Here is a 12,113-nt window from a genome sequence, read left to right as displayed (position 1 = left end):
TCTGATACATGAATCCTTATTTATTAATGTGAAGTTCAAATATAAATAAATAATCTTTATTCATGTGTGTGCATTTGCAAACGTTTTCCCACAATTTTCTAGCAATTAAAACGGATAATTATGTACAATTTACAATAATTAGTGCATATTAATTATGCAATGAACCGAATGGTATAAATATGCATTCTTCACACTTTCCTTATAGTTTGTTTAATATCGTATACTTTTACATTTTAGGAAAAATGGAAGAATCTCATTTGGCATTTTTTTGGACGGTTCAAGCTTTGGCAGGATTAAAAAAATGGAAAAATACCACCATAAAGTACAAACTTTATAAAATCTTCATAATCGGCGTTTATTTTTACAATTTGTTCATGTTACAATTGCAATTGATTACGGCAAGAACCATAGAAGAAATTATGGAAAATTTAAGTTTCACAACTATGTACACTGTCATGACAATTGGAATTTATTTCCTAAGTAAACCCAAATTCACGCAGTTGTTCCAGGACATCAAAGACTTCGAGGAGACATTAATAAAGAAACAAGGTATCGAAAAAAAAGTCATAGAAATCGCAGATAAGTACAGCAACATCAACAACAAAACTAATAGAGTTATTTATTTTACTACCTCAATATTTTGCGTCTTTTTTATTTATGATTATTCAAGACTTCCCCTTCGCCCAAAGAACAGAATAAAATTCATATTTCCTGAGTATTATTTCTTCGATGAGGAGAAATACTATTGGTTCGTTTTCATTGACAACTGCATATTTTTGGTGGGCTGTTTGTTGCCTTTGTTCGTCTATATGAGGTTTTCCAGCATTACTTTAATAACTTACATAATTGCAAGGATTAAAATGCTTCAACATTTCATCAGGTCTGTGGAGACTTATGCGAAGCATTTAAGCCGTACTCAGAAGCAATCTTTACAAGAAGCCAGATATAATATTTTAAGATCTTGTTTGATTCAACATATTTATATTATCGAGTAAGTGTTTTATAGTTTTGCAATTTGTGCTTATCGAAATTTGTAGGTTTGTAAATACTGTGAAAAAATACACGAATATGTTTATTCTGATGGATTCTTTAGCCAGTTCGGTCCAGTTCGGATCGATTTGGTTGAGATTATTGATCGGGTTCGAGGTTTAAACAACATTAATTAATTACAATAAGACAATAAATTATGTTAAATTTGTTTTAGGAAGATGACCTATTCGATAGAGTTATGATTGGTCTACATTTTATCGTCATCTATACGTTCATGATGGTTAACTATTTCTATGCCCAACAAATCCAAAACGAGGCATAAAATCAAATAAATAAACATGAAAAATAATTTATTTTTGTTTCTTTTAGAGCGAAAACATAGCAGTAGAAACATACAACTTAAGGTGGTTCGATTTCGATAGTCGAACAAAAATCATGGTGTCTATGATGGTTATGAAAGCTCGAGTTCCTTTGACCTTAGCCATTGGGCCGTTTTCCGAAATGAAACTTTACAGTCTCGTTCAAGTATATTTTTATATTAAAGTATTTTTGGTTAAACCAATTCGAATTTGTTTTAGGTGTTAAAAGCTTCATTTTCTTATTTTGTTTTCATGCACACTTTGTATGATTTATCACTTGCTCAATAACTGAATCGGAGGAAAAATTGACTGTAGATAATATTAACAAGAATATAACACTTAGAATTAAACAAATTAATAAATAAAATCACTGTTAAGCATTCATGTATATGTTTTTTATTAGTATTCAGAAAAATCTTATAAAAATGGACGTTCTTCATTAGTTTTGGCAAAGCACAATCCAGTAACTTGTTCATTGATATCATTATAAGATACTTGAAGATTATTTCCACTACAACTGCCATTTTCGTAGTCTTCTATGGAATTGCACATTTTACAATCAAACTTCGAATTGACGAACTCAGCGAAATAATCACAAGCAACCATATGATGACAAATCGCTAAAAACACTCTATTAAATCGTCACAATTTCACTACAAATAAACACCTTACATGCTTCCATAGACCCAGCCCTGTTCTCATACTCTTTGATACAAAAAGGTTGTTTACCATCGCCTCCATTGGCATAAATGTCAAATGTTCCTAGAGGATTTTTGTAACCAAACAACGTGTAATCGGTGTGAATGATGATTACAATTTCCGCATCTTCATTCGACAAACGATCTGAAGATGTAATGCTATCGGACACGAAATAAGGACCAGCAGGATCGATTCCTGTTATCCTTCCGGCTTTTTTGCCCGTCAGTTCTTGCAGTTTTTTACCAGCGAAGCCTGCTAAATGCGCTCCCAACGAATGTCCAACAAGGTGTAGTTTTTTCAAATCCAAGTTACGACTTACAATAAAATCAGCCAGTATGTTTCCTAAAAGTAGATGTTGGGGTATTTGGTTTAAGGAAAAAATACTGACTTACCAACTAATTTGGTGTTTTTCGCCGAAGTTATGTAAAACTGTCTCGCTGGCTTTTCCCAGTCAACATGTATGATGTTGTACTCGTCGTTGTTTTTCAAAAACGCCTCCGTCATTGAGCTGAAGTAAGGCTGTTGTGGATTTTGGGTGTATCCATGGGCAATAAAAACTGTAGGTTTTGAAGTGTCCAAATAGTCGTTGGGTTTATCATTCAGCGATTCGTTTTTCACATTATTGTTGAATAGATACAGCTTTACATCTTCAGGCTTCGCAGCTCTTCTTTCGCGAATCAAACTGTGCAGATTAAAACCACTGCCTAAATACTGAACTCGTTAATTACTTTTCAATACACAAACTGATTTACTTACAAATTTGGAAGGAAACAGCGAAAACTATGAAGCAGTTAAGCATCATTTTGTTAATGCTAATACATGTTAATGTCAATTTATAGATGTCTACATGATAATTAATTTCACATTATCAGTAATTGATGGATTAATATTATTCATTTCCTGCGCTATGGAATAGTATTATAACGTCATTAACCAATAAATTATTTAATTGGTTATTGTGATTAATACGATTCTGTTGATAGTTTACAGTTACATCATTAATTAAAAATGGCCTTTCACAGTTGATGGTGATCCAAATAGTGGTTTGAATTCTGCAATTTTTTATTGTCTCCTTCAATTTGTAACTTTACATTTTTTGCCACACACCACAGATTATCAGTGTCCAATAATATGTTTTTTTTGTGTTTTACCATCTATGAGTCAACTAGGACTATTAGGTTGTTTCCCATCCATATTAGGATAAAAATTGCCATCTCCTGTAGGTAATATATATGTCATTATAGATGATATCGACAAGTTATGCATCAGTTTTACGCAGTAAAAGTTAAAGGATTTTGAAATTTAAAAACACGTTTTCTAGTCATCTTTTGGTTTTGATCTCATTAATTTGAATGTGTTACTTCAAATATATGTAATAATAAAATAAAAAAACTAAATTTATTAATAATTTTTATATTTTTTGGTAGTTTACAGATATATCTTTAACTAAAAATGGACTTTCAGAGTTGCAGGTGTAAGCAAATGAACCTCTAGATTTCAGATCGACATTCATTCCGAATAATGCTTTTTGACCTTCCGCAATTTCTTCGACATCCACTTCAAGTCCACACACTGTAACATTACATTCTTTTGCCACAACTTCAGTTAGCACAGATTCTATGAAATACAAGGTTGATCTGGCATGGCTACAATTATCTAAAAACCATTAATAATAGTTGACAGCCTCGAAAAATGATTTAATTTTTATATTTTACCATCTATAAGTCGACTAGGACAGCCAGGTTGCATTCCCCCATTATTAGGATAAAAATCCACGTCTCCGATAGGTAATGTATATCCATACCACTGCACGTCAGTATGGATAACATCAACAAATTCTGCATCAGTTTCACACAGTCTGAGATCAGGAGTCATCAAAGGATTTTGAAATTTTGGACCTGCTGGATCCAAAGCGGATATCCTACCGATTTTGTTTGATGTCAGTGTGAAATAATGCTTTCCAATCCAAGATGTCAACTGTGAACCCAACGAATGTCCTAAAAAATCTGTGTTTTTAGAAGTTTTTAAATTTACATGGTTATTTTTACCAATTAAATGAATATTTTCAGGTGGAATTTTGGATTTGATCAAGAATTCTGCAATGTACAAACCAACTGGTTTTATGTTGGCACAAGATTCATCATAAGTTAAGTTTCCAGCTTTGTTCCAATTAACGTACAGAACATTATATGATCCTTTATTAAAAAGGGCTTCTTTTAATGGAGCAAACCATGGCGTAGTGTCATCGGAGGTCCAACCATGAACCAACAAAATCGTGGGCAGTTCAGTATTAAGTGTTATGTTATCTAAATTGTCGTCTGTTAAATATGTTCCTTGGTCTGTTTTATTCACAAATAGCCGATAAAAAACATCGGTTTTTGAGGCATTAGCCAAATCATAATCGACTGGCGAAAGAGTAACATAAAATTCTTTGTCATGTGCTGGAAAAAAACAATTTTTTTTATAATTTTAGTCGCGAACCACAATAATTAAGTATCACATAATACAGCACACCTTAATAATTCTTTAATAGTAGGTAATAGTTATCTATAAGCAATAGTAATCTATAAGCCAAAAGATAAATGAGACTAATATTTAAATTAAACATTTAATCTGTATAGTTGAATGTCCAAGTATGTCAATTCAATGCTTCCAAATTCTTATCAATAGTTGTACGATACAACAAATTTAATTAAACTTATCTGATATTAAAAATCACTTTAGACAATTTAAGCTTAACAACATTTAAGTATTTAATATAACTGTCATTAGAATTACTATTCAAATAGATGAACAATTATAATTCAGTTGTATTTACCTATCTTAGCTTGGTAAACGTCAGTTAGACACACAATAAACACGATAAAATAAAATAATAAACTTCGAGTCATTTTTAACTTTATTTAAACGTTGTTAAATTAATTTATTATTATGTTAATTTCTATTTTATTGAAATATACTACTACTAAAAAACGATTTTTCCGTTGTATTATATAGCATTGGTTATCTAGGTATTTGTTTTTTATAATATGTTTATAATTAAGTTTGATAACTTAATTGAATTCTATTTATTCAATTATTTTTTTATATTCAACCTATTCTCCATTTATATGATCTTTTGTATTTTTCTTATCAATAAGTTTTCGTATAATATGAATAAACAAATCACTAAATTTTTAAATGTCGACGTCCAGGACGCCCATATATATGAGAATCACATCCACAAACTGGGCGCCTGATTTCATTAGGGTGTCACCCAGTACTGTTGTCGGTTTTGCGAACCTGGAACATTCGGATCCAGTCGTTACTCCTTATATTTTCCCCCTCCTGATCCTGTGGGTGGCGTGTTTGCTAAGTTGAGCGTTCAAACTGTGATCGATGAGATGGACGTCTTCCAAATTAACATCTTAATTGTCGATTAAATACTTGAAATATTTGCTATTGTATTTCTCAACCAGTGTCACAGACAGTATCGGCAATAAATACACACCACCGCAATAACTAGAGATAATTTAAATATACAGTACCAAAAGAGTTTGATCTATCTGAATCTTGACAGAGACATGACGTACGATAGAGACAGTAAGTCTCCCACTACGGGGCTTCTGCTGTCTCTGTCGAACATGATGTCTCTCTCTAGATTCAGACGTGTCAAACGTTTTTCCTACTGTATACGATAATTTTAATTTAAACATCAAACATTAATTAATTTGAATATGAATACACAAAATTGAGTAGTATAACAAATGAAAAAGCTGCTAACAAAAGTTTATTTAAGAAAACGAATATTTTATAAATATGTGGAAATATATGAAAACTAAAAATCATTTCCAAATTATAAAATTTAACAAAACCATGATTTAATAACTTGTATGACCTTCTCGATTCGTGACAACTTCTCTGCATCGTTTGGGTATGCTCAGAATTAAATTATAGATGTTCTGTTCAGAAATCTCAGTCCAAGCATCGTGAAGCGTTAATAAAAGAGTTCTTCTGTTGTCTCTTGGCTTTTCCAAATGAAGAACCCTTCTTTGAACCATGTCCCACAAGAGCTTCATGGGGTTCAGTCTGGAGACTGTACTGGCCATTGTAACACACCAATATTGTTGTTCTCCAACAAAATGTGGTAGGTACTTCCTCCGATACTGATTCATCCCCAGACTATAACTAAAAGAGTGCACTCCTGCGAAGGCGGTTTGTATTGTTTGCCACTCTGCACACGCGCACTTCTAGAGACAGGATAAATGTTCCTGTGCCCACAAAAGTCGAACTCCTCGATTTTCACATGAGAGCAGTTGAACATTCAAATGTCGACAACTACGTGGATTGTTTGTAGTTCTGGTATCGTCATAATAGGGTGTCTTCGTGCAGAAAAGTAAATTGCAGAAAACAGTCGTACACAGGTATTATAATACGAACGCGACTCCGGTACCTTTCGCTCCCATCTTCCTTTTCTCTATATTGTACATCACTCTATGTACATAGAGTGATGAAATCACGCTTTGAATAGTGCCTATTTCCACCACAACCTGAGATTGATTCATGAGACACTCCTGAAGAGCCACTGCCCTTATCATTTTTTCTTTAGTTAAATATGTTCTACATGGTTAATTAGCACTATTCTGGCTTGTAGGAATAAAATTAAAGGTGACTTTTTGTAAGGAGAATAAAAAAATGTCAACATAGGAATTTTTGGTTTCATTTTAATGGAAATAAACACATGTTTAAAATTTACAGTTGGTTGTAAACCGAAATAATGATAATGTAGTCGTATTATTATATACATAGCAATTAATTGACCCTTGACCACATTGTTTTAAACCAAAAACTAAATTATGCCTAGACATTGCGGTGGAGAGTAAAACATATTGTTGGTGATTTTATCTCAATCGATGATGATAACATTTAAATCGAGTTGATTTAATATTCTTGATTCGGGTTTGGAGCTAGATTTTGCTAGTTACAGTCTTGTTTTGATCATTGCGCCACCGGGAACATCTCCGAAAATATTCCACTTAAATTAATGAATAATAATAATATATTTTCTCTTCGTGTTTTTAATATTTTCTTATTGCTTAAAATGAAAAAAATATCATAAACTAAACCTGGTGTAGAGCATAAAAGTAACAGAACTTTCAATATCTTCAATTCCTGCACCCTTTTAGATTATTCCTGATATTGTATCTATATATTCTTTTAATAGGTTGCCATTTTTATAAGGAAAGAAAAACACAGTTCGATTCTGGATATTTTTCAGTGGTGGTAATAAATTTTTTATATAATAAGTTAATTAATTATTTATAAATAATAAATAAATATTTAATTTGACTGTTATACTTTTAACTATTTAACTATTAACAAATAAATTCAGTAATATTAAAAATATACTCTTAATACTAAATTTTAATTGAATTGAATAAATTAATTTTTCAAAATATATAATTAATCTCGTTAAAATAAATTCTTTTTTTACCATCATTCATATGTTATTCTTATTTAATTTGTAGTTAGTTAATTAATAGTTAATTTTATCAAATGGTTAATTTTATTCAACTTTAACAATTGAATAAATTTTTATTTTGCAGTTTGAAAAATAAAATATGATAATTTTAATAATTTGTTCTTTTTATTTTTCCAATAAACCTTTTCCAATATTGTTTAAACTAATTAAAATAAATATTTAAAATAAGTTTTTATTATTACATACGTAATTTTCATTTAATTTAAATTTAGATAATTAATATTTATTGTAATTTTAATAATCTAATGTCAGTTTGAAATAATGTTTTCCAATCCCAGACATCAACTTTAAACCCAACGAATGTTCTGAAATGTCTTTGGTGTTTTTAGATAATTTATTTATATTTCTGGTTATATTTTGTTTTTGATCAAAGTAGTTTGATTGTCTTACTTAAAATACAGTACCTGTCATAAGTAAAGCAACATATTTATTTTTAATAAGAAATTTTAAACACATTTTTATATTTAAATTAAAATAAATATTAAATTTAAAACAATATTTAGATTTACCTTTTATCCGCTATATATATTTGATTTAAAATAAATAAGATGGACACCGTAGTATTAAAAAATAAGTCAAAAGTCCAGCAACAAAATAAAATTAATAGGTTTTTAATATTTTTTATTAATTTTTCGTGGCATATCTATTATTTTTTATTATCAATCTCTTGCTTAGAAATAGTATTGCAAATAATATTAATAGCTTTAAACAATTCCTCTGAGTTTTGATATTTGCCTGAGTGAGCTTTCCTCATTTTAAAATCAATCATATCGTACATATTTTTTATAGGGTTTAGATCTGAACTTTGGCTTGGCCAGTTCATAAGATCTACATAATTGGAAACAAAAAAATCGACGACAAAGGAATATTTTCCTCATCATACGGCAGCAGTCGTCCCATTCCTACCCCAGAAAATGAGCCCCACACCATTATTCATCTACCCCATTCTTAAATGTTACTTTAGTGTATTTTGTTGATTGGATGTATAATCCATCGAATTTTATCTGATGAAATTAAATGAAATTTACTTTTATCAGAAAACAATATGGTTTTTCACTTTTTTCAGATCAGTATAAGTGGTCCCAAACTGGATTCTGGCAGCTCTATTTTTTCTTGAAATGAAAGATTTTTTAAAGGGCCATTTTCCATATGAATTATTTTACCTTAGCCTACGTCTTATATCACTGATGTACACTCCCAAATATAAATATTCAGTCTTAATATCTTCAGCAGTTGTATTCAGATAGCTTTTGGATGCCCTTAACAATCCTCCTATCTTCAGTATTGATAGTTTTCCTCAGTCGTCCTGGTTTAGGAAGTTCTGCTGCAATTCCTCTGATGTTAAAGACTCGAATTGTTCTTGACATAATATTTAGATTTAAATTTAATTGCGAAGCAATTAAAATAAGTTCTAGTCCTAATCTGTAATTGAAAACATTAAAATTTTTAAGATCATTCGACAAAACTGGTCCTGCAGTCATTTTTTTCTAACTTTACTTAGTATTAACTACCCACTGTATGTATAAACTACAAAACACAAACTAAAATTAAATGATTTATAACAAGGTTGCTTTACTTTTGACTGTTCAATAAATAAAAAAAAATATATAAAAACGGATTATATTGAAATTCAAGTGTAATATCAATAAGTTATAAGGTACACTAGCTGACAAACATGTGGTTCCTTGATAATATTTTTTATTAGTTTACAGATACATCATTAATTAAAAATGGGCTTTCAGAATTGGTGGTGAAAACAAATGATCCCCTAGATTTTTGATCGACATTCAATCCAAATAATGTTTTTTGACCTTCTGCAATTTCTTTGACGTCCACTTCAAATCCACTCACTGTAACATTACATTCTTTTGCCACAACTTCAGTTAGCACAGATTCTATGAAATACAAGGTTGATCTGGCATGACTACAATTATCTAAAAACCATTAATAATAGTTGACAGCTTCGTATAATGTTTTCTTTTTACTTTTACCGTCTACAAGGCGACTAGGACAACCAGGTTGCTTTCCACCATTATTAGGATAAAAATCCACGTCTCCGATAGGTAATGTATATCCATACCACTGAATATCAGTATGGATAACATCAACAAATTCTGCATCAGTTTCACACAATCTGAGATCAGGAGTCATCAAAGGATTTTGGAATTTCGGACCTGCTGGATCCAAAGCGGTTATCCTCCCGATTTTGTTTGACGTCAGTTTAAAATAATACTTTCCGATCCAAGATGTTAAATGTGAACCCAACGAATGTCCTAAAATATCCCTCTGTGTTTTTAGAAGATTTAAAATTTACCCAGCAATTCTTACCAATTAAATGAATTTTTTCAGGTTGAATTTTGCTTTTGATCAAGAATTCCGCCATGTACAAACCGACTGGTTTTGTGTTGGCACAAGATACGTCGTAAGATAAATTTCCAGCTTTGTTCCAATTCACATATAGAACGTTATATGATCCTTTTTTAAAAAAGGCGTCTTTTAACGGAGCATACCATGGCGAAGTGTCATCGGTGGTCCAACCGTGGATCAACAAAACCGTAGGCAGTTCAGTGTTAAGTGTTATGTCATCTAAATTGTCTTCTGTTAAATAAGTTCCTTGGTCTGTTGTATTTACAAACAGTCGATAAAAAACATCGGATTTTGTGGCGTTAGCTAAATCATAATCGACTGGCGGAAGAGTTAAATAAAATTCTTGGTTATACACTGGAAAAAATCAATTTTTTCTTTATAATTATAGTCATAACCATAGTTTAATATTTGGGTAACCATATTGTAAATAATATTCTAATAATAATTTATTAACCAAAAGATAAGCAAGACTAATATTTAAATTAACCGTCTAGTGTATGTGTGTGTGTGTAGTCGAAAGTCCAAGTACGTGAATTCAACGTTACTAAATTTACTCATCAATACTTGTACGATGCGACAAATTCAATTAAACTTACCAGACATTTAAAAACACTTTAAACTACTTAAGTTTGACCACGTTCAAGTATTTAACACAACTGTCATTAGAATTTATTTCCAAATAAATGAACAATTATAATTCACTGTATTTACCTATCTTAGCTTGGTAAACGTCAGTTAGAAACACAATAAACGCGGTAAAATAAAGTAATAAACGTGGACTCATTTTTTCTGCAACTTTACTTATGTTAAATGTTGTTAAATTAATTTATTATGTTGTTATATGTATTTACAGTTTTTATGATGCTGATTTGTATATTCAAATATTTGATACTACTGAAGAACAATTTTTCCGTTGCATTATATAGCATTGGTTATCAATTATTTGTTTTTTAATTATGTTTATAATTAAGTTTGATAACTTATCTAGACACTTATGTTCCCATATTAATCACTATTAATATAATCTTTTCTATTTTTTATTGATATGTTATCATATATTAGAACCGAACAAAGACAACTGAGTTTTAAAATTTTATTATTTTTTTTTTGAAAATTTTTATTGCTTAAATAATTTAATTTATTGGCCAAGTTAGATTGGTTCTTAGAAAGTAAACTCCTCTGGCACTTTCCGGGACCGGATCTCCCATTGGAATCGCATCCCCATAACAGTTTTGCCCCCTAACAAAATCATCGTACGATTGACAATGTTGCGCCAAAAACGGCATCGTATCGTTTATACTATTTGCGAAGTATTGCCAACTTCTACCATGGCTGCAAGCCTCAATCACCTACAAAATATGACTTACAAACAATAAAATATCACGTTTAAAATGCATTTACTTCAGCCATCACGCTAGCACATCCGGGTTGCGGTGGACATCCGCCGTTGGGATAGAAGTCGGCGTGCCCAATCGGATAGTCGACGCCCAGGACGCCCATGCACGTGTGAATCACGTCCACAAACTGAGCGTCAGACTTCATCAGAGTGCCACCCGGAACCGTGGCCGGTTTAGCGAAACCCGGAAGAGCCGGATCCAAACCGGTCACTCTTCCGATTTTTCCCTTCCTGATCCTGCGGGCGGCGTGTCCGCTGATGTGAGCGCCCAAACTGTGACCGATGAAATGCACGTCTTCCAAATTAACGTCGTAATTGTCGATCAAATAGTTGAAAAATTCACTGACGTATTTCGCTATTAGTGGCACTGACTGCATCGGTACTAAATAGATCACGTTGTCGGCGATTTTACCCCAATCGAAGACGATGACGTTTAAATCAGACTGATCTAAATAGGCGTTCTTGATCGTCAGACAAGTGTCCGAAAATCCACTCGATAACCAACCGTGAGTCACGAATTTTGTCTTTCTTGTGGCTTTGAAGCTAGATTTTGCCAGCTGCAATCTTGTTTTGATCATTGTGCCACCGGGAACATCTCTGAAAATATTCGAATCAAATTAATACTCGTATATAATATGTGGTATAATTTTCACTGTGTTTTTAGTATTTTCTTTTGGTTTAAAATGGAAAAAATATTATAAACTGAACCTGGTGTAAAGCATAAAAGAAACAGAACTTTCAATATCTTCAGTTCCTGCAGCTCTTGCCCTTATTCCTGAAT

At 31.5% G+C, this 12,113-nt stretch overlaps 5 protein-coding genes across 6 annotated transcripts; 1 reads left to right on the top strand and 4 right to left on the bottom strand.

Annotated features, from left to right (window-relative positions):
• The first annotated feature begins 55 nt into the window (after positions 1-55).
• On the top strand, positions 56-1,733 carry LOC109593912 (odorant receptor 49b). The gene is made up of 6 exons (XM_020009042.2): positions 56-171; positions 238-991; positions 1,038-1,146; positions 1,205-1,306; positions 1,360-1,515; positions 1,569-1,733. The coding sequence occupies exons 2-6, from the start codon at positions 243-245 to the stop codon at positions 1,635-1,637; spliced, it is 1,185 nt and encodes a 394-aa protein (XP_019864601.2). The 5' UTR covers positions 56-171; positions 238-242; the 3' UTR covers positions 1,638-1,733.
• Positions 1,723-2,850, bottom strand: LOC109607596 (phospholipase A1-like). The gene is made up of 4 exons (XM_020024067.2): positions 2,805-2,850; positions 2,441-2,752; positions 2,022-2,390; positions 1,723-1,969 (listed from the first exon to the last, which is right to left on the bottom strand). The coding sequence occupies exons 1-4, from the start codon at positions 2,848-2,850 to the stop codon at positions 1,767-1,769; spliced, it is 930 nt and encodes a 309-aa protein (XP_019879626.2). The 3' UTR covers positions 1,723-1,766.
• Positions 2,851-3,445: 595 nt separating this feature from the next.
• Positions 3,446-5,021, bottom strand: LOC109607595 (phospholipase A1 VesT1.02-like). Its single transcript, XM_020024066.2, has 4 exons — positions 4,867-5,021; positions 4,097-4,489; positions 3,764-4,045; positions 3,446-3,704 (listed from the first exon to the last, which is right to left on the bottom strand). Exons 1-4 carry the CDS (start codon positions 4,937-4,939, stop codon positions 3,460-3,462), a joined length of 993 nt encoding a protein of 330 aa, XP_019879625.2. The 5' UTR covers positions 4,940-5,021; the 3' UTR covers positions 3,446-3,459.
• Positions 5,022-9,260: 4,239 nt separating this feature from the next.
• Positions 9,261-10,809, bottom strand: LOC109593902 (phospholipase A1). 2 transcript variants are annotated; one of them, XM_020009033.2, is made up of 4 exons: positions 10,648-10,809; positions 9,898-10,290; positions 9,561-9,842; positions 9,261-9,503 (listed from the first exon to the last, which is right to left on the bottom strand). In XM_020009033.2, the coding sequence occupies exons 1-4, from the start codon at positions 10,718-10,720 to the stop codon at positions 9,271-9,273; spliced, it is 981 nt and encodes a 326-aa protein (XP_019864592.2). In that variant the 5' UTR covers positions 10,721-10,809; the 3' UTR covers positions 9,261-9,270. The 2 variants fall into 2 exon arrangements, with proteins under 2 accessions (XP_019864592.2, XP_019864593.2); XM_020009034.2 differs by having other exon boundaries at positions 10,533-10,788.
• A 260-nt stretch (positions 10,810-11,069) lies between these two features.
• On the bottom strand, positions 11,070-11,910 carry LOC109593881 (lipase member H-like). The gene is made up of 2 exons (XM_020009011.1): positions 11,338-11,910; positions 11,070-11,285 (listed from the first exon to the last, which is right to left on the bottom strand). Exons 1-2 carry the CDS (start codon positions 11,908-11,910, stop codon positions 11,070-11,072), a joined length of 789 nt encoding a protein of 262 aa, XP_019864570.1.
• Positions 11,911-12,113: the final 203 nt, after the last annotated feature.

This window comes from Aethina tumida, chromosome 5 (genome assembly GCF_024364675.1).
Source record: "Aethina tumida isolate Nest 87 chromosome 5, icAetTumi1.1, whole genome shotgun sequence".
Lineage (NCBI taxonomy): Eukaryota > Metazoa > Arthropoda > Insecta > Coleoptera > Nitidulidae > Aethina > Aethina tumida.
The sequence above is the reverse complement of the archived record's forward strand: the minus strand, read 5'-3'. Positions and strand labels throughout refer to the sequence as shown.